Source organism: Capra hircus, chromosome 22 (assembly GCF_001704415.2).
Source record: "Capra hircus breed San Clemente chromosome 22, ASM170441v1, whole genome shotgun sequence".
In the NCBI taxonomy this organism is placed as follows: Eukaryota; Metazoa; Chordata; class Mammalia; order Artiodactyla; family Bovidae; genus Capra; species Capra hircus.
Window position 1 is genome coordinate 32,228,440 of NC_030829.1, and position 25,295 is coordinate 32,253,734.

General features: G+C 39.6%; 1 protein-coding gene across 3 annotated transcripts in view; it reads left to right on the forward strand.

The window, feature by feature from the left end:
• FRMD4B (FERM domain containing 4B) overlaps nt 1-25,295 on the forward strand; it is a 200,057-nt gene that overhangs the window by 100,661 nt on the left and 74,101 nt on the right. For all 3 annotated transcript variants that reach the window (XM_005695748.3, XM_018038306.1, XM_018038307.1), the window contains exons 6-7: nt 19,018-19,074; nt 19,889-19,911. In XM_005695748.3, the coding sequence (XP_005695805.3) occupies nt 19,018-19,074; nt 19,889-19,911 (80 nt within the window). The remainder of the gene's footprint in view (nt 1-19,017; nt 19,075-19,888; nt 19,912-25,295) is intronic.

Here is a 25,295-nt window from a genome sequence, read left to right on the forward strand (position 1 = left end):
ATTACTCATTTTTATACCTGCTCCCTGTGCAACTGGATTGACCCCTTGGGACAAGGGTCGGCCCTTATTCAGCTTTATATCCCAACCTCTGGCACAAAGACAGGCATACACTATAGACCCTCAATAAATATTTGTTAAGTGACTAAAGTAAATATAGTTTACATTCGCTACTAAAATGATCAGATTTTGCAAAATTGGCTTTTTAAAAAATTATTTATTTTAATTGGAAGCTAATTACAATATTGTGGTAGTTTTTGCTTGAAAAAGATTGAGCCAGATTGAAAAGCAGTTCTGAGTAACAACCTTAAGATTAGACCTTTTCAGCTTTCTATCTTAATTTTGTTTTCACTGCCTAAGATGGAGCCAGTGCTCCTAATTCAGTTTTCCAGAGTTGATATTGTACCTGCAACCCTGAAATTTAATATACTGAACCTATTGGAATACCATTTGGCGTGCCGCATGATCAGATTTTAAAGCACAGGAGTTTCAGCATAAGTACTGTAACCTCTGCTGCTTTATTTACTGTAAGGACTTTTTGTAGACATTTAAGAGAATTGCTGTAAAATCAGCTACACGGGTAGGTTGACAGACTTCTCTCCTCTTCAATTCAGACATTTTTCTTGAAATTTCAAGGAAATAAGTCATCAAGAAATTGATTGGCTTTAAGATGGAGGAGCTTTGCAAGTGTATGCAAAGGGAGTCCAGTTAATCGTAAAACCTCAATTTTAGCCAAGTCTTCCAATATATTCTTCTACCCCTGCCATTCAGTCAAACTCTGAATAAAGTCACAGTTACCATATGGTCATTCAGTCGCTCAGCCACGTGCGATGCTTTTCTACCCCATGTGCTGCAGCACACCAGGTTTCCCTCTCCTTCACCATCTCCTGAAAGTTTGCTCAAACTCATATCCATTGAGTCAGTGATACCATCCAACCATCTGTCCTCTGTCGTCCCCTCCTGTCTTCAGTCTCCCAGAATCAGGGTCTTTTCCTATGAGTCAGCTTTTCTCATCAGGTGGACAAAGTATTGGAACTTCAGCTTCAGCCATCAGTCCTTCCAATGAATTTTCAAGGTTGATTTCCTTTAGGATGGACTGGTTTGATCTCCTTGCAGTCCAAGGGACTCTCAAGAGTCTTCACCAACATCACAGTTTGAAAGCATCAATTCTTTGGTGCTCAGCCTTCTTTATGGTCCAACTCTCACATCTGTACCATATAAGCAGCAGCGAAGAAGGAGTGGAAGGAAAATTGGAGAAATGAGTCATCCCAAAAGTCAATAATGAGGTCATGAGTAATCAACCTGTGACTTTTTTGAGCGGGAAATAGTCTCCTAAAACCTAGAACAATATTTGTTAATTTATTATTGTTCCAGCTGCCTGTTCATGACAAAGAGACTTTTTAAAAATAATTTTATTTATTTATATTTATTTCTGGCTGCACTGGGTCTTCATTGCTTTGTGCAGGCTTTCTCTAGTTGCACCGAGACGGGGCTGCTCTCTAGTTGCAGTGCGCAGGCTTCTCCTTGAGGTGGCTTCTCTTGTTGCAGATCACTGGCTCTAGGCGTGTGGACTTGAGTAGCTGCAGCACATGGGTGCAGCAGTTGCGGCATGCAGCCTTTGTAGTTGCATCTTGCATGCTTAGTAGTTGTGGTGCATGGGCTTAGTTGGTCGGCAGCATGTGGGATCTTCCTGGACCAGGGATTAAACCCCTGTCCCCTGCATTATCAGGTAGATTCCTATTCACGGTGCCACCAGGGAAGTCCATAAAGAGGCTTTTTAAAAAGTACGCATTCATGGTAAGACTTATTAATGTCCCTGTTTACAATGCCTTAAAAGAGAGGAATTCGACTCAGCTCACCTAACAGAATATGAAGTGTATTCCTCTGTAACCAGTCCATTACTGTCAGCATCTCATTCATGAGTCTTGTCCTGGAATTATTCCATGTAGTTCAACGTCTGTCTGCTAGCCTGGTAGAGTTTGAGCATTTGGAATTTGAGAGTGTTTGCCTATGTGAATGTGTGTATTTTAATCCTCAAGCTCAATTTCAAGGTGCTGAAATTATTTAACGGGTCAGTAACAGAAACTGAATTTTGCAGGATGTAAGTTCTGTCTACAGAGAGGTGAGCACACTTTCTCAAAATAACTAGCCATCAGTATTTACCCAGTGAAATCCCTAAGCTAAATAGCAGAGTTGGTTTGAAGACTAGCCAATCCAGGAGGAAGAAAGAAATCGAATGCCTTATTTTAAAGGGCTGTTGGGAGTTTTATAATCAATATTTCACTTTTCCCTCTTTCATGTGGTTTTCTGTCTATGTTTTCCTAACATTTAAATTACGTGTCTTATATCGTGAATATCGAGATCTATGCTGCCTTGTGCGTTTGTCTAAATGAAAGTTTTCATAATAATAGCTTATAACACATGTCAGTTGTAATCCTCAGGACCTGTCACATGTGCTTTGTCACTTGCCTTTACCACCTCTGTGAGGTGCTAAAGAGGAAATTGCTGAGTCCTTGGATGAAAAATCCAAGGCCCGCCCAAAGAGGCAAAAGGACATGGTCTTAGAGTATAAGGGAAATGCACTCAGTTGGCACTGCCTGGGGTAAATTTACAAAGAATGAATTATTTACTCATTGATATTTTGCCAGCACAAGTAGGCACTCAAGTATTTGTTGACTACATTGAAAAGAGCCACTAAACGCCGAGCTGGAAGATTTGTATTTCATAATGGTGCTATTTAACGTGACTTACCTTAAAACATTTAAACTTTTAGTAAATGCTTTTTTGGCAAATCATCTCAGAAAGGGGTCAAAAAATAGTATTGTAGTTGAATTGTCACTCAAAAAAAGTCATAAAACTTAAAAATTGCACAATGAATGTTTGGATGACGGAAAGAGGAGGTAGATGGTCCATTCAGCTGAAAATATAGTATCTTAAAATCTAGGAATGGATGAAAAGACTCTGGAAGATATTTTCTCAATTTATTATAGAAATCAAATTTCTTTGTATGGTTCCTGCTTTGGAAAATGCTTAAGTTGACATCCTTAAAGACTCAAATGTTGTATTTCAAAAGGAACGTAGCAAAGTAACTTCTAAAAACTAATTTATCCATACCCAGTACTCTTGCCTGGAAAATCCCATGGATGGAGGAGCCTGGTAGGCTGCAGTCCATGCTAAGGGTCAGACACGACTGAGCGACTTCCCTTTCACGTTTCACTTTCATGCTTTGGAGAAGGAAATGGCAACCCACTCCAGTGTTCTTGCCTGGAGAATCCCAGGGATGGGGGAGCCTGGTGGGCTGCCGTCTGTGGGGTCGCACAGAGTCAGACATGACTGAAGTGACTTAGCAGATTCTCTCTGTGTCCATCCATTTCCCTGTCCATCTATCATCTATTTTTTTCAACCCATGCTAGAAACAGATATCATTTGCCTTTTTGCCCTGTTACACATGTTTAAGAGACCTAAGGAGGAGGTTTGCAAAGCTATCTTGAAATTTAATGGGAGACTTTCATTTCATAATTAAAGAATCTTAATATTAATGTTTTACAATATAAATTCATTGGGAAATAAACCAGGCTACCCATTTCATTAAACCTGTTGAATCAGCCATAAATAGTTACAATTTTAAATTTATTAAGAATGCATGAAACATTTAAGAGTATGAATTACATCTCAGCTGGAGTGAAGTCAGTAAATATTTTGTGGATGTTAGACACCAACCAATAGTGTCTTGTTCACTCCTTGGAGAGACCAAAGTATGGGCTCAATACATGCTATGGCAAAGGTGGGGGGGCACTATGGAGGGTTGGTCCCAGCTTGAATCCTGACCACTTGAATCCAATACCACTGAAAGGGTAGGTGGACTCAAGTAAGTCTACTGTGATCTCCTAATCTTTAGTCCCCTAACTTGTGAACTGAGGTAATATTAATATCTCCTCATAGGGTTGTCCCAAGGACTCAGTGAATTAATATATGTCCACCTCTAGGAACAGATCATTAGCACTTACATGTTTCTGATTTTTGTTATTGTTGTTATTGACAATATTCTTCCAAAATTCCCAAGGGGACTTTTATAAGCTGTTACCATTTATGAGAAAGTGTTAGTCATTCAGTCCTGTCCCATTCTGCAATCCCATGGACTGTAGCCCTCCAGGATCCTCTGTCCGTGGAATTCTCCAGGCAAGAATACTGAAGAACTTGAGCATAAATAACCACAATTATGGCATAAAAGGAGAATGTTGGTGAAAACAATTTAAATGTGGCATACTCTATTGGGAAAAAAATAATAATAAATGGGAGGACCAATCAAATGGAGGCACAGTAATCCTAAAAATAAAAGTATCACTGAATGTTCACTCCTGGAAAAAAGCATCTAGAATATTAGGATAGGATACTAACTTTGGTGGGGCTTATTTATTCAAAAGCTTTATTTTAACATCATGACCATAACTTTCTTTCTTGTGATTAATCCTTTTCTCCCTCTAATCATCCTTGATTATCTTGTAAAGCACCTTGCACTTTTTTTGTAAAATATGACTAGTTTTTCTCCAGGACACTCTACTGCTACAAATTCAAATTGTAATCATAAATCGGTGCCAGGGTGCATTTAAGCAATTAGAATGCTGTAATTGACATCTGCTGTGTATGTAATCTAATAATGCATAAAGATAAGTACAGAAGCAGAGAGCTAGGTTCTGAGTGTCTAATGACGGTTATTCATCTGTTCTCCAATTGTCTCCCCTCTTATTTATCAGCTGTGGGTGCCTTGGAACCTCCATGCCTATTAGCAGCAGAACCTGACCTACTTAGGCTCCCCTTTCTTGAATCTCTTAATGATTTGGCTGTAGATCACTACACCTCTCATTTTCAGAGCAGTCTCATGAACACTCACTCTCTTGCTTTGCAACTGTGTTGGTGTGAGTGTTCATTAAAGGGATTCAAATATTGTTGGCTGGAGCCAGTCTCTCTGATGTTTGGCCATGTGACAGTCTCATTCTTCCTGGGTTCAAAAGAAATAAAGCAGAGCCTCCAGATCTCAGAGTAGGAGGGAAAGTAAAAAGAATTAGATGGAAGAAGACTCATAGTTCTGGTGATATTTTTTTGCACCATCATCTGGTAGAAACTTGTTACTGAAATGTTTGGTTGTTTTTTCCTAAGTATAGATTAATTCATTTAAAAATATTGATTGAATGTCCACTATGTGCTAGACACCACACAGGTGCTGTGTGTACAGGGGTGACTTGCAACGTTGTAAACCAAGGGTCCCCAACCTCCAGGATCTTAACGCCTGATGATCTAAGGTGGAGCTGATGTAATAATAATAGAAATAAAGTAAACAATAAATGTAATGTGCTTGAGCCATCCCCAAACCATCTCCTCCAATCTGTGGAAAAATTGTCTTCTGCAAAACATCCCTGGTGCCAAAAAGGTTGGGGACCACTGACTTAAGTAGATCTCTGCCCATGTGGGGTTTAGAGTTTTATGAGATAAATACCATATTTCACAAATTGTATCTAATACACAGTTCCCATTCACACTGTCTTAGTAATTACCTTTTGAGCCAGTTTGTTGTTTTTGTTTTTTCCTTTTCGGGACCAGGATCCATCTAGGATCACACATTGCTTTTAGGTGTCATGACTCTGCTGATGCTGCTGCTAAGTCGCTTCAGTCGTGGCCAACTCTGGGCGACCCCATAGACGGCAGCACACCAGGCTCCCCTGTCCCTGGGATTCTCCAGGCAAGAACACTGGAGTGGGTTACCATTTCCTTCTCCAATGCATGAAAGTGAAACGTGAAAGTGAAGTTGCTCAGTCGTGTCCGACTCTTCGCGACCCCATGGACGGCAGCCCACCAGGCTCCTCCATCTATGGGATTTTCCAGGCAAGAGTACTGGAGTGGGGTGCCATTGCCTTCTCCGGTCATGACTCTATGGTCTCCAAAATGGGAATCAGATGTCCAGTCTTTCCTTGGCTTTTCTTATTCTGGTGTTTTTTAAAAGTAAAGGCCTTTTGCCTTGTGAAATATGGATTTGTGTAATTCAATGATTCCAGACACACAGCATGTTGGGTATGTCTCCGAGTTATCTGAGAGATTGGCGAAACTACAGAGACCCATAGGCTGCCCTGTTTCACCATATCCTGCTTCATGAGTCTGGGCCTCTGTTCTTTATGGCCTTCGTGGTAACTCTACTATACAGGAGAGTTTCAGAGCCATGAGTCTAATATAATTTCTTTGTGGCAAGAATGCTACATAAGTGCTGTTGTGTCTTTCTCAGTGTGTCTCACAAGAGGCTTGCAATGGCAGTCGGCTTTGTTTTTGGTTAAGGTGGTATCTGCCTGGAATTCCCTGGTGGTCCAGTGGTTAGGACTCAGCACTTTCACTGCCATGGCTTGGATTCAATCCCTTCTTAGAGAACTAAGATCCTGCAAGCCTCACGGTGCAGCTAATATCTGCCAGATTTCTCTTCGTCTTTTCTCCTTTGTAACTACTAACTTGTCTGGAGTCAGCACTTTGAGGCTGTTTGACCATCCTGTTTCCCAACAGTCTTTGACACAGTAATCTTGGCCTCCAGGGGTATTCTTGCCTAAGCCAGTTAGTTCTGTGGTTGTTGTTGTTCAGTCCCTTAGACCTGTCTGACTCTTTGTGACCCCATGGACTACAAGCACTCCAGGCTCCCCTGTCCTTCACCATCTCCTGGAGTTTGCGCAAATTCATGCTGACTGAGTCGGTGATGCTAAGTATCTCATTCTCTGCCACCATCTTCTCCTTTTGCCTTCAATCTTTCCTAGCACCAGTGTCTTTTCCAATGAGTCAGCTCTTCACATTAGGTGACTACAGTATTAGAGCTTCAGGAACAGTCCCTCCAATAAATATTTAGGGTTAATTTCCTTTAGGATTGACTGGTTTGATCTCCTTGTAGTCCAAGGGACTCTCAAGAGTACTCTGGTTAGTAGTATGATATACATTGTAAATGGTGATTCACTATTTCTGTCACCTTCAATATTTATTAACAGTCATCTGTAAAGAATAATTTTCCTGTCTTCTCCTCTCTACCTTTTAAAATATTTTTAAGTATCAGCATCAACTTAGGGACTTTTTTTCCCCCCCTCAGTGTATTTTAATTTCCTCTCTCATTCATTTTGATCCTCTAACTGCTCCCACTGCCATAACCTTGGAATCAGCCCTTTTGCTTCCAGTGAAGAATGATATCTAGAAACCAGGGTCTCGTTGGAACTTCATTCCAAGAACAAAAATATGTGTCACCTGTCCGCCAAAAACTAACATGCATTTCACAAACCCTACCTGGGCTCCACCGTGGAAAAAGATGGTCTGATTCACTTATTCTCATTTCCGTATCCTTTTTTCTCATTTCCATATCCATATATTCAGTTCTGTTATCCTTCCACAACCCAACACTAATTCACATTCTCATACTTTTTTCTCTTGGCCCCTATCTTCATTGTGATCTAGTTTCTGAGAAGCAGTCCATCCAGATACTTTGGTCCTACTGCTTGTGTCTTTGAAACTGTGATACACACCCATGAGACACCTGCGCTTGGTTGTTCTCATGGTTCAGATAGCTGGAAATCAAGGCAAATCAACTGTAAAGTGAATCAGGACACATCCTTCCTTTTTTGAAAAAGAAAGATAAGAATGCTCCCTCTCGAATTCTAACATGTATACGGTCATGTAAGAATTGAATCGCCAGTCCATGTCTGACGTAGGGTGCAGCATGCTTGGGGCTGGTGCATGGGGATGACCCAGAGAGATGTTGTGGGGAGGGAGGTGGGAGGGGGGTTCATGTTTGGGAACGCATGTAAGAATTAAAGATTTTAAAATTTAAAAAAAAAAAAAAGAATGCTCCCTCTCATCACTCTTTTGGTCACTTCTCTTCTAGTTGATATTCTACAAATATTCTGAGTACTTGCTGTCTGCCAGGCAGTGTTCTAGATCCTGGAGATATAGCTAGGGCCAGAATAGATAAAAACCCATGCCCTAGGATCTTAACCTATTACATAGAGGTGATGGTGGATATGGAGAAAGACAATAAAGAAGATGACTAAGGTTATATTGCATTCGAAGGTGGCAACGCGGTCACCACACACAGTAGCACAGGTTACTCAATTCCCGACTCTACCCAAAGGAGACCTTGGACCTGAGCAACTCAGGGTCAAACTGACATTAAGTAAAATGGAAAAATGGGAAAGACTGAGGGAACACTGGTAGTTCTGTTTTTTTCCTTCTCTTTATATTAAAGTGTACACATAGGAAAGTGTATGTAATATAAGGGTGCAGTTCAATGAACTTGCACAAATTGAACACATACATGCGACTAGCATCACTGTTGAGGAAACACACATCACCAATACGTGAGAAGTGTCTCACATGTTGTTCCAGTCATTAATTCCCCGACTACTAAGACTTATATTAGCATTTATTAGTTTGGGCTGATTTTGTATTTTATAACACTGAAGTCCTACAGTTTATACTTTTTAAACATATAGCTTATGTTTATGAGAGTCATTCATGTTGCTGTGTGTAGTTGCAGCCAGTTGATTCACTTCTGCCTTGAATGGCAGATCAGAGTATGAATATACCACAGTTTATTGGCTTCCCTGGTGGCTCAGCTGGTAAAGAATCTGCCTACAGTGTGGTTGGGAAGATCCCTTGGCGAAGGGAATGGCTACCCACTCCAGTATTCTGGCCTGGAGAATTCCATGGACTGTATATCCATGGGGTTGCAAAGAGTCGGGCACGACTGAGCGACTTTCATTTTCACACTTACATAAATGGGCTTTTGGGTAGCTTGCAGTATTTGGTTATCACAAGTAGAACTGCCATGATGATCCTAGCACCTGCTCTTTAGAGGACATATGTAAACATATTTGTTATGTGCGTACCTAGGAGTAGAATTGCTGTGCCATAGTGCGTGTGTGTAGTATGCTTTAGTCGACCTTACCAAAAAGTTAGTCCAGAACTAACTTAAGTTGGTCCACTGGCAATGTTTGGAAGGAGTGCTATTTTGATGTGTTAAGTAAAATGTCTTCTTTAGTACAGTGCCATCAGTTATACCACCATACATTGCAAAGAACTGAACCAAAATATTATTTACAATTTCACTATGTGTCTAGGAAATAAAAATAAATTAGCCAAAGTGTATTAGCATTATTGGCTTTGGTGAAGAAATTAAATATAAGTTAAATACACTAAAAATAATAATAATAATCCTACATAAGGATAACCAGATTAGTAGAATGAAAAACAAAAGTGGCCCATTTATATAGAAAAATGTAAAAGACATTATTAATCCTGACAGAGGATGTAGGTGATCTTCATGTTATATCATAAAGCTTTATGATCACTTTAGAGCAGTTTCAATAGAGATGTGTTATAGTTCCAAAGAGGAAGACAAATTACTCTATCTTTTTAAAACCTTGATGAGATTATTTAAAAAAATTTTTTTTTAATATAAGTGGAAAAGAATGTCAAAGATTATTATGGAAAGTTAAAGCCTTTCTCAGATACTGAGACATAGTATAAAGGAAGAGTGATTAAATGTTATGGAACTACATGAAAATTGAGCGGTGTCCCAGACCAAAGTAGAGAGCCGTAGATATAATGATATATAAGGATGTAAAAAACAACATGGTAAACATCAGTGCAGAGAGAGTAACACTAAGAGTCTTGAGGGGCTACTCTTCATGATAAATGCTTTATATTTAGCTCCAAACAACTCAGTACTTCAATATTATCACTCCCCATTTTTCGGGGAGGAACTGAGGAGTTTCAGAAAAAAATTACATACTCAAGGACTCATAGATTCTTCCAGTGTGGGAAGCCCAAGTCCAGTCTGACTTCACAGGAGAAGGTGAGAACGCCAGAGGGGAACAGCTTGAAGGACACAATTTCTGCTCCATACACCAGACACAGCATTAATATTGGTAGCTCAGGTTATAAAAATAAATTTCTCAAATAGGTAAGTGAAAAAAAGGGTCATTTCACAGATAAGCAGTAGTAAATAATAGGCAATTGCAAGGGAAATGCTGAAGTTGGTTAGGAATCAAAAATTTACAAGCTGAAACAATTTTGCAGTATTATTTTACACCTTTCTAATTAACAAAATCAGTTTTTTAATTTGATATGGTTTATAAAATATATATACATTTCCCTAAGGTGAAAAAATTAGTAAGCATGTTTGATATCTTGATCCAGGTGATGGTTATGTGAGTATATACACACATCAAAATTCATCAAGCTGCACAGAGTTGTGCATTTTACCATATATACTTCAATAAAAAGGGGAAAAAATACTCTAAAATGTGTTAAGTGATGAAATAAGAATTATTTGTGAGAAAACAAAGGTGGAAATAATTAGATGCTGCCAAGTTAAGGTTAGTGTAAAACATTCAACATGGTGAGTATAAAGCATTTAGCTACAAATTTGAAATACACTTTCCCTCAAGAGCCAACGCTCTAGAGTGTACAATCACTTACATAATGCACAATGGTCATTAAGGTTAAAAACAAAGCAGCAGCTGAAAAGAACATAGTTATCACTGATCCTAAGAATCAGAAACTGCTCTCATGGGTTCTCATAAAGGGATATTATATGGTGTAATGAACCATGTCCTGAACAACACACCTAAAGTTATTAAAATAATGAGTTTCTGAGGCGTATTTCTTATTTCGTTTCTCATCATAAGCCAGAAGAGTGGTGCTGGAACACAGTTTAAAAAGGAAAAAGAGTTTTACCTGGGGAAATCCTTCTGGTTCTGGTTTGTAGGTTTCTGATGATTCTAGCTTAATCTAGGAATAAACTTAGTGAATCTAGAGCAATGGTTCTCAATTCGTGTTCCCAAAGGAACCCTTTGGCAACTCTGGAGACATTTTTGGTTGTCACAACTTGGGGAGGCTGCTACTGGAATCTAGTGAGCAGAGGCTGGGAACGATGCTTAATACTTTACAATGTACAGGACAGGCCACCTACCCCCATGAAGAAATTATCTAACTCAAAATGTTAGTTGTACTGAGGTCAGTCTGAAAGAATGAATGGAAGCAATATTCACTGAGATCATCCTCTGTGGACACTGCCTCTCAAAATTAGCTTGGATGAAAAAGGAGAAAATACTGGTTTATTTACACATGGGGAAGAGGGAGTGCAAGTGTGGTATTTATGGCCTGGCCCTTTAGGGGCATGATAACTCCTAGAAAATAGGAAATTTTATTTCCTATCACCGTTCACTAGGAAAGTATGTTTTTATGGCCTAGTGAGAACTGTCTTGTTAGATGGTAGTAGGTATTAAGTGTTTATGTGGACCCTTCCCTGCCTGATTGTATACAAAAGTAGTCAGCCAATTGCTCCGGTTTCTCTGGCCTGGCAGAATCCTCCCTCCATGTAGACATGTCCACAGAAGGTATTAGAGAGGCTCCCAGGATCCTCTAGTACCAACTCATTCATTTGTATCCTTATCCCACTAGTTAATCTCACTGTTTGCAGGCTTACTAGTAAACCAAGGTGAGAGCATGTAGGTAGCAAACAAGGTATCATTCTTTACAGTTTTTGAACTTTAACCGGACTTTTGAAGTCTGGCCCAGCCAGCAGTGGATACAGTCAATACCAACATTAAGATACTCCTTTCTGTCCATCTACGGTCACTGATTGTCTCTGGTCCACATCTTCCCATTGTCATTCATCATCAGAGAGATCCCTTAGTTCCAATTTGGAAAACCCCTAGGGAAAAGTCTTTGAACCATCCTCCATCTCTTGCCCACAGAAGGATGATTGTATTTCCATTAGATCCAGTGAGGAAGGAAGCAAGCAGTCTCCAAAAGAATGAGATGGTCTGAAAGTGGGGGCAGGGGGAAGTCGGGGTGTAAGGGAGAGGAAGTCAAAACAAATAGATATCCAACACTCCAGAAAAATACATCCATTTTTAAACAAGCTTTTTATTTTGAAATAATTTCAAACTTACAAAAGAGTTGCACAAATAGCACAAGAAATGCCAGTATGTTTGCCAAGCCAAATTCACCAACTGTTGACATTTTCCACATTTGTACTGTTTCTCTCTCTCCCCCGACACACCTCCAAATGTATTGCATTTATTTTCCTGAATCATTTGCGAGTAAGTTACACTATTTACCCCTAAATATTTCACAGTGTATCTCTTGGGATCAAGAACATCTCTCATAGAACCATATGACAGTGATCACATTCAAAACACTTAACCATGAACCTATATGTTGCCTAACATACAGTTCAGTTTTATATCAGTAGTACCTTTATAACAGCTTTCCCTCTTGATCCAGAGGGATCAAGCATTTGATGTAATGCACAGCATTTAGGCGTTAGAACTCTTTAACCTTCTTTGCTTGCAAACAGTTCATCAGCCTTTCTTTGGCATTCATCACACTGACATTTTCGAAGAGTATGGGCCAGATGTTTGTCTCAAGGTTCCTCATAATTAGATCTAGTGATGTATTTTTGGCAGGAATACCACCCAGCAGTGTGCTGGAGTCAGTCAGTACCAGCTATGAGAGCCAATTCTCACATAACTTCCCGACGCTATGTTCTGTAATACCATAATGACAGCTTGAAATCCACTATGGTGGGAATGTTTACATGTTGATTTCACGGAAATCCACAAATTCGACAAATCAGTTCTTGTACCCCCTTCCCCATGTCTGGTTGTGAAACATTTACATGTACTAGCATAGCACTGCATATAGATGAAGTTACATCCTTTTCAGGGCTTCCCTGGTGGCTCAGGTGGTAAAGAACCTGCCTGCAGTGCAGAATACCTGGGTTCAATCCCGGGGTCCGAAAGATCCCTTGGAGAAGGAAATGGCTACCCTCTCTAGTATTCTTGCCTGGAGAATTCCTTGGACAGAGGAGCCTGGTGGGCTACAGTCCATGGGATACAACTGAGCAACTAACACACACACACACACACACACACACACACTTTTCTCAGTACATACCATCAGAAGGCACGTGATGCTGGTTTTCCTAATTACTGGTGATATCTCATCCCTTGGGTAGGATAGTACTTGTCAGGTTTCACCATTGAAGAATTACTGTTTTCCCCTTTGTAATTAATTTTCCCCTGTGGAGTAATCTTTTGTGATTATGTAAATATTCTGACCCGTTTCTCTTCTAATTTTCACCCAATTTTTTTTTTTTAGATTTTCTTATAAAATTAGTTTTACTTGGTTTTCTTAGCATTTGAATATATACCAAATGAATAGCATTTGAATATATATCTCTCTATATATATCGATATATATATTAAAAATAATCATTATTTTTATTTATTGAAGTGTATTGCCTGTATCAATACTGCATCAATCAGTACATCAGTACTATAATTGTTGCAAACAGTAATTTTTTATCTCTTTCATTTCTTCTACATTTATTTGTTGATGTTCTACAAGTTAATTTTTTTTTTTTTTTTTTTTTTTTGTAGATTTAACCCTAAACTAATAGACGTAGAAACAGACTGGGATTTCTCAACATTTTATCAAGTAGTTCTCAATCTTAATGTCTGTGACCAGATTATTAATGTTCACTGCTATAGTTCAGAATAAGTTTACATAGAGGATTTTATCAATACAGAAAATGCAGAATGGGTCTTCAGAAATAGCTTTCCCCATTCTACTGTCAATACGTGTGTTTGATGGTGATATGCTGTCCTACCAACGGGTAAGTGGCATTGGAGTCATTTCTCTGGCCTCATCTGATTGCATTTTTACCATGCTTTAGAAGATTCCTGGTGAGATTTGCACTGGAGTCTCAGCTAATTCAGTTAACTAATGCATGGTAGAGCAGAAAGAGTGCAGAGTCAACATCTGCTGGGAGATTGAGTAGTGTACTTCTCGTTTCTGTTCCTCAGTGCCATCACTGAGGATGTAAAATCACAGGAGTCGTGTTTTCACTAAGTTCCTTTGCAAGCTCTAAAACTTTCTTTTATTCTGTTCACCTGCTTGGGAATCGAAAACTAGAGTTCACCTCATTAGCTTGATGTTTTGGTCAACTGGGCTAACAAGCCAAGGACAAGGACAGGATGTCCAAAGTGGAGCCTGAACCCAGTGCCCTAGTGATGGGATCCACAATCCAGTTAAATTAGCAGTGGGAGGGTAGCCCCAGCACTTGGTACTATTTCATGTTACCTCTGTGCATTCAGCTACATCATTTGACTCACGCCTCCACTTCTCTTTGTTTATCCTTGACAGTCATGGAAAGCCACTGAAGGATCCCATTACCCCTGTCTTTGAGGTGATCCCTTTCTCAAGTGTTAGCTTGCCCAGTACCTATAAGGTTACCTCTGTTGCCACGGTTGTAAGTAAAAGAAATGTACTATCCAAGAGCAGACTGCAGTTTCTAAAGAACTTTTACCCTTCAGGCATGAAATTCTAGAGTTCTGTATAAGTCTTAATTTTCACCATATGAAAATACTGAGAACCAGGCAAAATCGTATTATTCTTGGTTCATCCATTGTTTGGGATGAACTCAACACACAGGTCAGATAACCTTGACAATCAGTACTGGAACTTAAAATATGTTGCCTTGGGTTTCCAGGACAGTGGTTAACTAAAAGGTGAGGTAGGGGCTAAGATGTTTAAAAGAATGTGGGGCTTTGCCAAACCAGGCATTGTCCTCTCCTCCTGGAATGAGACTTTTCAAGGACCCTACCTCTGAATCCCCCCGGTGCCTTCCTCCACCACAGTTGTGTTGGGGCCACTGTGTAGGTGGCTGGAGCAGCCAAACAGACTTAATTTGAAGGAAGTAGGGAAAACCACTAGACCATTCAGATAATGACCTAAATAAAATCCCTTATGATTCTACAGTGGAAGTGGGAAATAGATTCAAGGGACTAGACCTGATAGACAGAGTGCCTGATGAACTATGGACAGAGGTTTGTGACATTATACAGGAGACAGGGATCAAGACCATCCCCAAGAAAAAGAAATGCAAAAAAGCAAAATGACTCTCTAAGGAGGCCTTACAAATAGCTGTGAAAAGAAGAGAAGCTGAAGGCAAAGGAGAAAAGGAAAGATATATCCATTTGAATGCAGAGCTCCAAAGAATAGCAAGGAAAGATAAGAAAGCCTTCCTCAATGATCAGTGCAAAGAAATGGAGGAAAACAATAGAATGGGAAAGACTAGAGATCTCTTCAAGAAAATTAGAGATACCAAGGGAACATTTCATGCAAAGATGGGCTCAAAATGGTATGGACCTAACAGAAGCAGAAGATATTAAGAAGAAGTGGCAAGAATACACAGAAGAACTGTACAAAAAAGATCTTCATGACCCAGATGATCACGATGGTGTGGTCACTCACCTAGAGCCAGACATCCTGGAATGTGAAGTCAAGTGGGCCTTAGGAAGCATCACTACGAACAAAGCTAGTGGAGGTGATAGATTTCAAGTTGAGCTATTTCAAGTCCCAAAAGATGATGCTGTAAAAGTGCTGCACTCAATATGTCAGCAAATTTGGAAACCTCAGCAGTAGCCACAGGACTAGAAAAGCTCAGTTTTCATTCCAATCCCAAAGAAAGGCAATGCCAAAGAATGCTTGGACTACTGCACAATTGCACTCATCTCACATGCTAGTAAAGTAATGCTCAAAATTCTCCAAGCCAGGCTTCAACAATACATGAACCATGAATTTCCAGATCTTCAAGCTGGTTTTAGCAAAGGCAGAGGAACCAGAGATAATATCCAATGGATCATCAAAAAGGCAAGAGAGTTCCAGAAAAACATCTATTTCTGCTTTATTGACTATGCCAAAGCCTTTGACTGTGTGGATCACAATAAACTGTGGAAAATTCTGAAAGAGATGGGAATACCAGACTACCCGACCTGCCTCTTGAGAAATCTGTATGCAGGTCAGGAAGCAACAGTTAGAACTGGACACAGAACAACAGACTGGTTCCAAATAGGAAAAGGAGTATGTCAAGGCTGTATATTGTCACCTGCATATTTAACTTATATGCAGAGTACATCATGAGAAATGCTGGGCTGGATGAAGCATAAGCTGAAATCAAGATTGCCAGGAGAAGTATCAGTAACCTCTGATATGCAGGTGACATCACCCTATAGCAGAAAGTGAAGAAGAACTAAAGAGCCTCTTGATGAAAGTGAAAGAGGAGAGTGAAAAAGTTGGCTTAAAACTCAACATTCAGAAACTAAGATCATGACATCTGGTCCCATCACTTCATGGCAATTAGATGGGGAAACAGTGGAAACAGTGTCAGACTTTATGTTTTGGGGCTCCAAAATCACTGCAGATGGTGATTGTAGCAATGAAATTAAAAGACGTTTACTCCTTTGAAGGAAAGTTATGACCAACCTAGATAGCATATTAAAAAGGAGAGACATAACTTTGCCAACAAAGCTCCATCTTGTCAAGGCTATGGTTTTTCCAGTAGTCATGTATGGATGTGAGAGTTGGACTATAAGGAAAGCTGAGTGCCAAAGAATTGATGCTTTTGAACTGTAGTTGAAAAAGACTCTTGAGAGTCCCTTGGACTGCAAGGAGATCCAACCAGTTCATCCTAAAGGAGATCAGTCCTGAATGTTCATTGGAAGGACTGATGTTGAAGCTGAACCTCCAATACTTTGGCCACCTCATGCGAAGAGCTGACTCATTGGAAAAGACCCTGATCCTGGGAAAGATTGAACGTGAGAGGAGAAGGGCACGACAGAGGATGAGATGGTTGGATGACATCACCGACTCAATGGACATGAGTTTGGGTAAACTCTGGGAGTTGGTGATGGCAGGGAGGCCTGGTGTGCTGCGGTCCATGGGGTCACAGAGTCGGACACGACTGAGCAACTGAACTGAACTGAACTGTGTAGGTGAAAAAACCTACAGGTGAGGTTCCTATTTGCCTCCCTACTCCTCTAGAGCTGTCCCAGCTTGGTACTTTTCATACCTCGGCTCCTCATTTCAGCATTTTTAATATTTAATGACTCTTCTAAGTTAGAGAAATATTTGGCAGCTTACTTAAAAGTATCTGAGGTCTTTTTATCTGCTGGACTTCCATTTACTAAATTGAAAAGTTGGTGTGTAAAATAGTGTTCAAATGACTCATCTAAGATTCTGATGAAGCAAAGGGGTCACAGGGTAGCAGAGGAGTTGGCAATAATTTTCAATATATTTTATTCCTCTTTAGTTGTTTTTTTTTCTTGAATATTTGAACTAACACACTTGATCTCCTCTCCAATTTTAAGACAAATTTGACTTAACGAGGTCAGGTCTAATTTCAAACTCAAAGATGTTTTACAGCGGGCCCCCCCGCCCCCGCCGCCAGAAGCTCTCCTCCCTCTGCATGAGTTTCTTTTTCTTTGAAGAGAAGGGATTCAGTCTTTCTAAAATTTAAATCTTGATCAGCGCCTTCTCACCTGTTGGATTAACTTTCATCATCTTTCACCAGATTAGAAAACCGTTGTCTCTTGCCTGAAAGACAGAGGCCAATTGATTTCTGCAATCAACCTGTTTCTTTGATTTTATAATCTGTTTCTAGAGATTATAGGCGAGCTTTGAATTCCAAGGCTCTGGGCCTGTCCGCTTTTGAAGCAAAAAACTTTGAAGCAGATCCTCTGCCTCAGGTTTCAGAAGGAATACTTAGATGTTGGAAAATGAAGTTAATTTGTTTTCATTCTGTAGTAGAAGGGAAACACAGATAATTATCACTGCTGACATTGTAACATCCCCGATTTGAGGGTTGTATATTTTTATTTTATGAGTTCTAAAAGATTTATTACTAGTTTTTGCTTTTTGGGGTTTTTTCTTTTTTTTTCTCGTTTTTTTGAGAAGCCCAGTCAAGTCATTTGGAAACCTTCCAGAAATTCTCACTGAGCTAACTGCTTCTATAAACCTACCTAATGTGCATTTACTTTAAAACTACTAAATCACTTACCACTGATACACTTTGTGTAATTACAAAACTCTTCAGCCCAGATTCAGCAGGTAGAAAGGAGAAAGAAAACATGCAGGGCAGTTTGCAGACCTGTGTTCTTAAACAGTATGCAGCCTGAGTGCTAATTATACAGGCTTTACACCAGGAGAGGGTTATATGGAATTGTTTTAGCCTGTGGTAATGCTTATAAGCTAGCATCTTACCACACAAAAAAAATGTTTTTTAAATAATGACCCTAGTCTACTACTCAGTGTTGAATTTATCATACAATGCAATAATGGTATTTACTTATGTCATCACATTTAACAAAATAAACGAAGGTATATGTGAGTATTATTGATAGAGGCAACCCCCACTCCCCACCTCCCCACACACACTTGTGCATCCCTTCCTGAGTAAGTATTCCTGTTAATTACAGCCTCAAACTCCTATTCTGCTTTGGGATCTTAAAAAATAAAATACTGGGAAAGGGATAAATTAGGATTCATCAAACTTCAGTATAAAGCAACAGAATTTTAATCTTTTAAGCGTTTGCTGTAACTGGCTCTTAAGGCTTTACGTTTTCTCTATAAAACTATAAATATTAATTCAAGAGTCTCATTGACACAGAAGTGGAACTTACATTTTTTATAATATTTGCATTGTGTATGTATACCAAAATAATTGCTATGATGCAGGAAAACTAAGAAAATCAGAGCGTAAAAATGAACTTAGATAAAAGTTATTCATTCATTTAGAGTCTGTCTGAATTTTCAGTCATGTGTGTTCCTTCCAGAATACTGCTCTCAAAACACAATTTCCCACAGCTAATTAAAGCGTGCACTCTCTTTCACACACACACACACACACACACACACACACACACACACACACACACACACACACGTGCGCGCGCACACACACACACACACGCTGTGGCTTCCCCTTAACCCTGGAAGCGTCTCTCCATGTCCCCCTCCCTTTCCTCTGGAATGGTATGATCTGCATTTGATCGTAAACTGGAGGTGCCAAGCTGTGACAGCTTCCCGAACTCCACAGCCGTTTGCTACGACCTAGGGAAGCCTGTGTTCAGTGATGCTTTCCTTTTCCTCTGACAGGGGCAAATCGAAGTAGACAGCGAAACTATCTTCAGGTTAGCGGCACTCATTTTACAGGTAAGAACTGACAAACCGCTTTTTACCCGCTCTTTTTGTGTATTGGGTTTTGTGAACTGCCTGAAATTCTGAAAGTTTTGCATGGGCCAGCAGCTGATGTTCTAAAGTCGCCTGGTTGTTTGCCAGAATAAGATGTGAGCCACCGTTTTCTGTTTTAGTGTGGTTTGCATGATGAGGGAGAATGTGGCATTGTGTGTCTCAGAAGAAAATGAAATTTAGACTTCACTGAGGAAGGAGCGTTGTTAAGACCATATTCCTGGCAAAGAGCTCTGGGTGACTTGAATTTGGGAGGCGGCAGTTGTCACAACAGCTGTAATTTGCATTTAAATTTAGTAACTTTTGTATACTTTTTCTTGGGGTTGAGTTAAAGAGCCCTTTAATTCTTAAAGGCATGCATAGTAGAAAAACAATGGGTTCTATGCTGGTTTAAAAAAAGAAAGTAAATGGCATGTGTTGGTTTTTCTGTGTAATGATTTAAAAGGTCTGCATCCAGATTAGAAAGGGTGCTGCTCTGGTAGACAAGCATTTATCACATGATCTTTGAAACTTAAAAGGAGAAATAATCATCTATGCGTTTTCAGATAGATTTGTCTTGTCTGATAAAAACAAGAAAAATTAATGAGTAATACCAATGTCTTAAATGCCACATTTTTCTCCAGTGTGGTAAATAGGGAAGATGTCTCTTGTGGGGAAAAAAAAAATCGAAACAAAACTCGGGCATTTTAAGAGTAGAGAATGATCAAGAGTAAAAATTCTTTTAGCTTGATTAACATCAGTACAAACTGATCATCTGTCTTTTTTTTTTTTTTTTTAGGAAGCCAAAGGGGATTACACCAGGTATGATTCCTTTTCTGATATAACTATGCAGAATAACTCACTGAATCTTTTAATGCTATTTTAAATAACAATGGATGCAAAATCAAAAGAAAGTAGATCCCTAGGCGAGAGACGGAGGTCTCTTTCCTCTTCAAATAGAAACCTATTCTTTTTGTGAATGAATCCAGGCAATGAAGCTTTCCAAGCCAGAGTGACGGAACTTGTTCTCAGAAATACTCCAAAGTTCTATCTTCTGTCATCTGTTAGCAAATGAAAAAAATCTATAAAAAGCTTGGGTAACCCGTGCTGATTTTTTAAACTTAAACTAATCCTGTATTTGAAGCGATATACTATAAGCACAAAAAGATTAAATCCATCAGCTGCTTAGTTAAGGGATTAATAGGGGCTTTCTTTTTGCAGCTGCCCTGAAGGGGTCTCACCCTTCATACACTTGACCTAACAGTTGTATTGTTGCCACCGAGACACTGGTCCTAACTGCCTAACTGGCCAAATCATCAGAGAGTGTTTACATTTGAATTCACCCTCCTCTGTCCTCTCCATTCTGTTCTTTTCATGCAATAGTTGCCGTTGGAGTAGTAGAAAGGGTTAAAGGTGGAGGCCAGGCCTCCAATTCGAAACAGGGCACAGGCTGATGACCGGCTGAAAGCCTCGCCTGTACCGTGTTAATGTTCTACTCCGGGTAAACTTTACCAGTAGATTATTTACAGATCAACTAGTATTCATTCCCCGCCAAGTCTTTGACTAGTGTGCTCCTTAACAGGCTGATAACCAGATCATGCCTTCCAGGCTTGAAAACTTGCAGTCACAGAGTCATGCTTCACTTCAGAAACTCGGTGCACTTTCCACATCTGCCCATTTAATTTGGTAGAATGATTGAGGCTTCCACTTAACATGACACGATCCACTCACTGCATTGTCCTTTTAGCTCTGTTTTGTGATTAAAAAAAATTTTTTAGGTTAGTAAATAAGCTTTGAAGGAATCATAAAAATTACTGAAAGTGCAAGTCACTCCGTCATGTCTGACTCTGTATAGTGCATGGGGTTCTCCAGGCCAGAATACTGGAGTGGGTAGCTTTCCCTTTTCCAGGGGATCTTCCCAACCCAGGGATTGAACCAAGTTCTCCTGCATTGCAAGTGAATTCTTTACTAGCTGGGCCACAAGGGAAGGCCAAGAATACTGCAGTGGGTAGCCTATTCCTTCTCCAGCAAATCTTCCCTGATAGCTTCCTTGATAATTCTTTTTAATTAAAAGAAAATGTCAAGGCATAAAAAGAAGATAAATTAGTCTCTAGGTCGTTAACATCAAGAGAGGCTGTGTTCTCCACTCTTGTCTTCCCTAGAGGAGCCATATTTCCTAGGAAGATCAGATATGCAAGGAATTCCTTCGCTAGGGGCTGAGTCTGAAGTTGATTTATAAATGAGGGCTTTTAGAGCCAACAACTCAGACTCCACTGTCTGTGGACTGCTAACCCTTCCTCCCCCACTTTCTCCCGGTCAAGCATGTGATGGACACCCTCTGAGCCTCATTTCCCATCAAGATAATGGCACCTCCTTCACAGGTCTGTTGTGAGGTTAACTGTATGGAAACATTGCCCAGGGCGGTATCTGGGGTGCAGCAAGCTCTGTATACACTTTGGCTGTTATTATTAACTATTGAAGTATCATTATTTCCCTCTTCATTATCATCATCCTGTCCCATCTCTTGGCAACCTTTGAAGAGGTTTTTGGGACCTACATGGGTATAAAAGAACGAAAGAGAAAAAGGTTGATTCCGCAAACCTCCTTTAGGGAAAATGGCTTGCCTGAGGCAGAAGAAGTCTTTAAAAGAACTGTACTTGGGTAGCCCAGACCTTTTAGCCCTAAGATGTCAAGTTTGGAGAGTTAGTCTGGCCAAACCCAAGTCAATCGTTTTCCTTTATTTGAGTGTGTTCCTGGTGCTTTCCTGAGTGATTGCTAAAGAAATGGTGGACAGTGTTTTGAAACTGTCTAAACCATGCTGAGTAGTAGAAGGAGCTTGGGACAGGGAATCATGAAACCAGCACCATGAAATTGAATGAGCCCTGTGCTCATTCTCAGCCTCAATTTCCTCATCTGTAAATTGGGAGTAAGGAAAATGAGACTTGGCCGGGTAGTTTTGGCGCTATGAATGGGTTCAAAGACTTTGTAGATTATAATTTGTTGTCCGAGCATTAGTTATTGCTGATGAGATTGAAAGAATAGGAAATACGATCTTTTGTCATTGGGTATATAAAGAAGCAGAATTTTTGCTCATTGTCACCACTCCTTCCCTATTTGATCTCCTCCTCCCCTGAATGGAGAGGGTATATTTTTCCTCCAAAGTTTTGTTATAAAACTAATTTAGGAAAATCAGGCAAAAATAAAAAGTAGCATTTGCGGCAATGTTACATACTGTTTAGAGCGAAGACATTAGAACCAGACAGCCTCACTGAAGTCCCAGGTCTGCCCGTTATTACCTGTGCAATCTTGAGCAAGTTATTTAAATTTACCAAGCCTCAGTTTCCTCATCTGTAAAATAGGGCTTTTATTAGTATATACCCCATAGAATTGCTATGATGACTGATTGAATTAATATATATAAAGTGCTTAGAATGGTTCCTCTAGTTGCCACTTTCATATTCCATCAAATTGATGGACATAATCTACCACTCCCATGTTGTCTTAAATATGTATTGCTTCCCATTTTTTGCTGATAAAATACTTTGATGAACATCTTTGGGTAATTGGGATTGCAGTTATCTGTGATTATTTTTCTAAGTGATGTTTCTCCAGTGGGAACAAGCAAAGGCAAATTCCTCAAAGGAGGTAAAGTATGAAGTGCTGAAAGGGGACTTATACATGCCTGATACTTCCTTGCTTCCTTCCAGAGAATCTGTTTTTCTGTCCAGAGCTCCCTCAGTGACAATTCCACAGCTCTCTTGGGTTACATGCCATGGCTTTTAGAACTTAACTGAGTTTGCTCACTGAGGTTTAATTATGGATCAATAAAGATCCTCAAATACTACCCTCCTGGAGTAAAGCCATGTAGCATTTTCAATTAAAACACTGATTGAACACCTAATTCTTGAGGCTGCTCTGGGCCACTCACTCCTTGTAAATATCTCATTCTTTCTCATATTTAGCATTTCTAAAGCTGAACCCGCCAGCATCCCAACCCCCAGACCAACTCCCCCGCTGCCTCCCCTTGTATAAGCTCCTTTCTCTCTTGAATCATCTCTCAGGATTTTCCCTTTTCCCTCCCACCTATCTCCTCTACCTCAGACAGCTCCCTTCTTTCCTTCTATCAGAACGCCAGTCAGCCTGACTGTAAAAGTATGCATGTGTGTGTTGATTGTTTGACTGCTTTCTATAACATTATTTTAATAGTCCATGCCTGATTTCATTCAGTTCCTACCACAGTTTTATCATCACCATTTAACAAATTAATGGATGGAAATTTTAGGCCAAACTCACATAGTCAGTGAGTTCCCGGATCTGTTCCGATTCCATTGCGTACTACATAATACCCACACATAACCCCCTGTTATCTTCCTAAGACATAAATGTGATCATTGTTGTTGACTTCCACACATCTCTTATCTCCCATTGCATAGACATCTACCTTCCAAAACCCTAACCTGGCATTCAAGGCCCCATATAATCTGCATTAATATATTTTAACTGCCCACGATCTACCATTCATACTGCTTAATATTTGTTCCTGACTCTCTTTTCTTTACATACAGTATACTGTTTTGCCATCATGGTTATATTCAAATTCTTCTTCCTAGAATGCCTTTTAAAACAATAATCCTCCTCCTTATTTTGTTTCTGCCCTCTTTCCTTCAGAGTATTTTAAGTTAACACTATCATAACCAAGTAGAAAACTTTGCTCTCTGGAAAGTTAATTAAAATAGTGGCGTGAGGACTTCCATTTTCTTTAAATAGTTGACAGCCTGAATTTCCAAGTCAGCCCTTAAGCTGCAAAGATAACAAGCTACTTGGGTAACACGACACAGACAAACACAGGATTCCTGAAAGCTGACACGGCGAGGTTTTATCACTCAGCCAGCAGCAAATGACTTTGTAAAAGCAAGGTGTTTCTTTTCTTTTCTTTTTTTAAGATCCTGAAAGGTGGAAATTACCAAGAAACTATGTGACTAGGGCACTTTTGCTTATAAGAAAAAGTGACTACAATTTCATTTCAGTGCTGGGTCAGAATGATAGCATATTGTCACTTAGCTTCAAATGAGTAGGAATAATGCACAATTTACAGCTGTGCTACAAAAATAGCAGCTGTTTCCCATGGGAAAGGAACTTCTCTGGATGCCTTGAGAGGAGTTAATGAAGGGAGAGAAAAAAAAATGAAAGACTTTTAAAGAACTTGTCCTTCTACTTGTTACACCTCTAGAGCGCTTAAAGCTCTAAAATATTCCGTTTCTGGGACCTTTAAAATCAGTGACCATGTTTTTTTTTTCTTTAAAAAAAAAAAAGCGGCTCCCATGGGCTAGGTGCTATGCTGAGTATGTCCTTACATCAATGGGAGGCAGATGTGACGAGGACCTTTGGAATTTAATTGCTTGGGTTCAAATCCAGGCCCAGGTACCTGCTATAATACTGTGGGTAACTAACTTCTCTGGAATCTGGAACTCAGTTGCTTTGTCTCTGTTGTTTGGCTTTACTATTGCTATTAGTGTTAATCCACTGAACCTTCCCACCAGTCCTGTGATGACAGGCACTAGTGGTATCCCCATTTTACAGACAGGGAAACTGAGGTGTGGAGAGAGTAAGTAGTGGACTGTCTAGGTCACATGACTTCGAGAGTGGCCCAGTTAGGACTCTGCCTGATGCTCTTGACCTTTGTCAGGAGTCTCCTTTTAGTATTCTAACACAAACTTAAACTTGTAAGAATCATTACCTTCCATGCTGACAGAATAAAGAAGGCTGACATGACAAAAATTTAATGTTTCTGTCTGATTTCACGCCAGAACTTTAATGAATCAGCAAAGAGCTTTTGTGAAAAACCTAGTAAGAAATGATTTTTCTTTCTCTTGGTGTTATGGCTATTTTAAGGCTTGATTTTAAACATATAGTTCTTTTATCAGTCAGTTCAGCACATTTATATTTTATTTATATTTAGTAATTGGTAAATACTTCTATGTGTCAGGCTGTTTTACATGTTTTACAAACAGTAACTCATTAATCGTCATCTCTGCTCATGAGGTTGGTGGAATATTATTCCCACGTTACAACTGAGATTAAGAAACTTTGTGTGGGTAACATTATATTACTCATATTATGGTTTAACATTTCCCCATGACTTCTCCAGATGTTGAGTTGTTACATTGAATAAACACACCAGATAACAACAAGTAGGAAGCTACAGA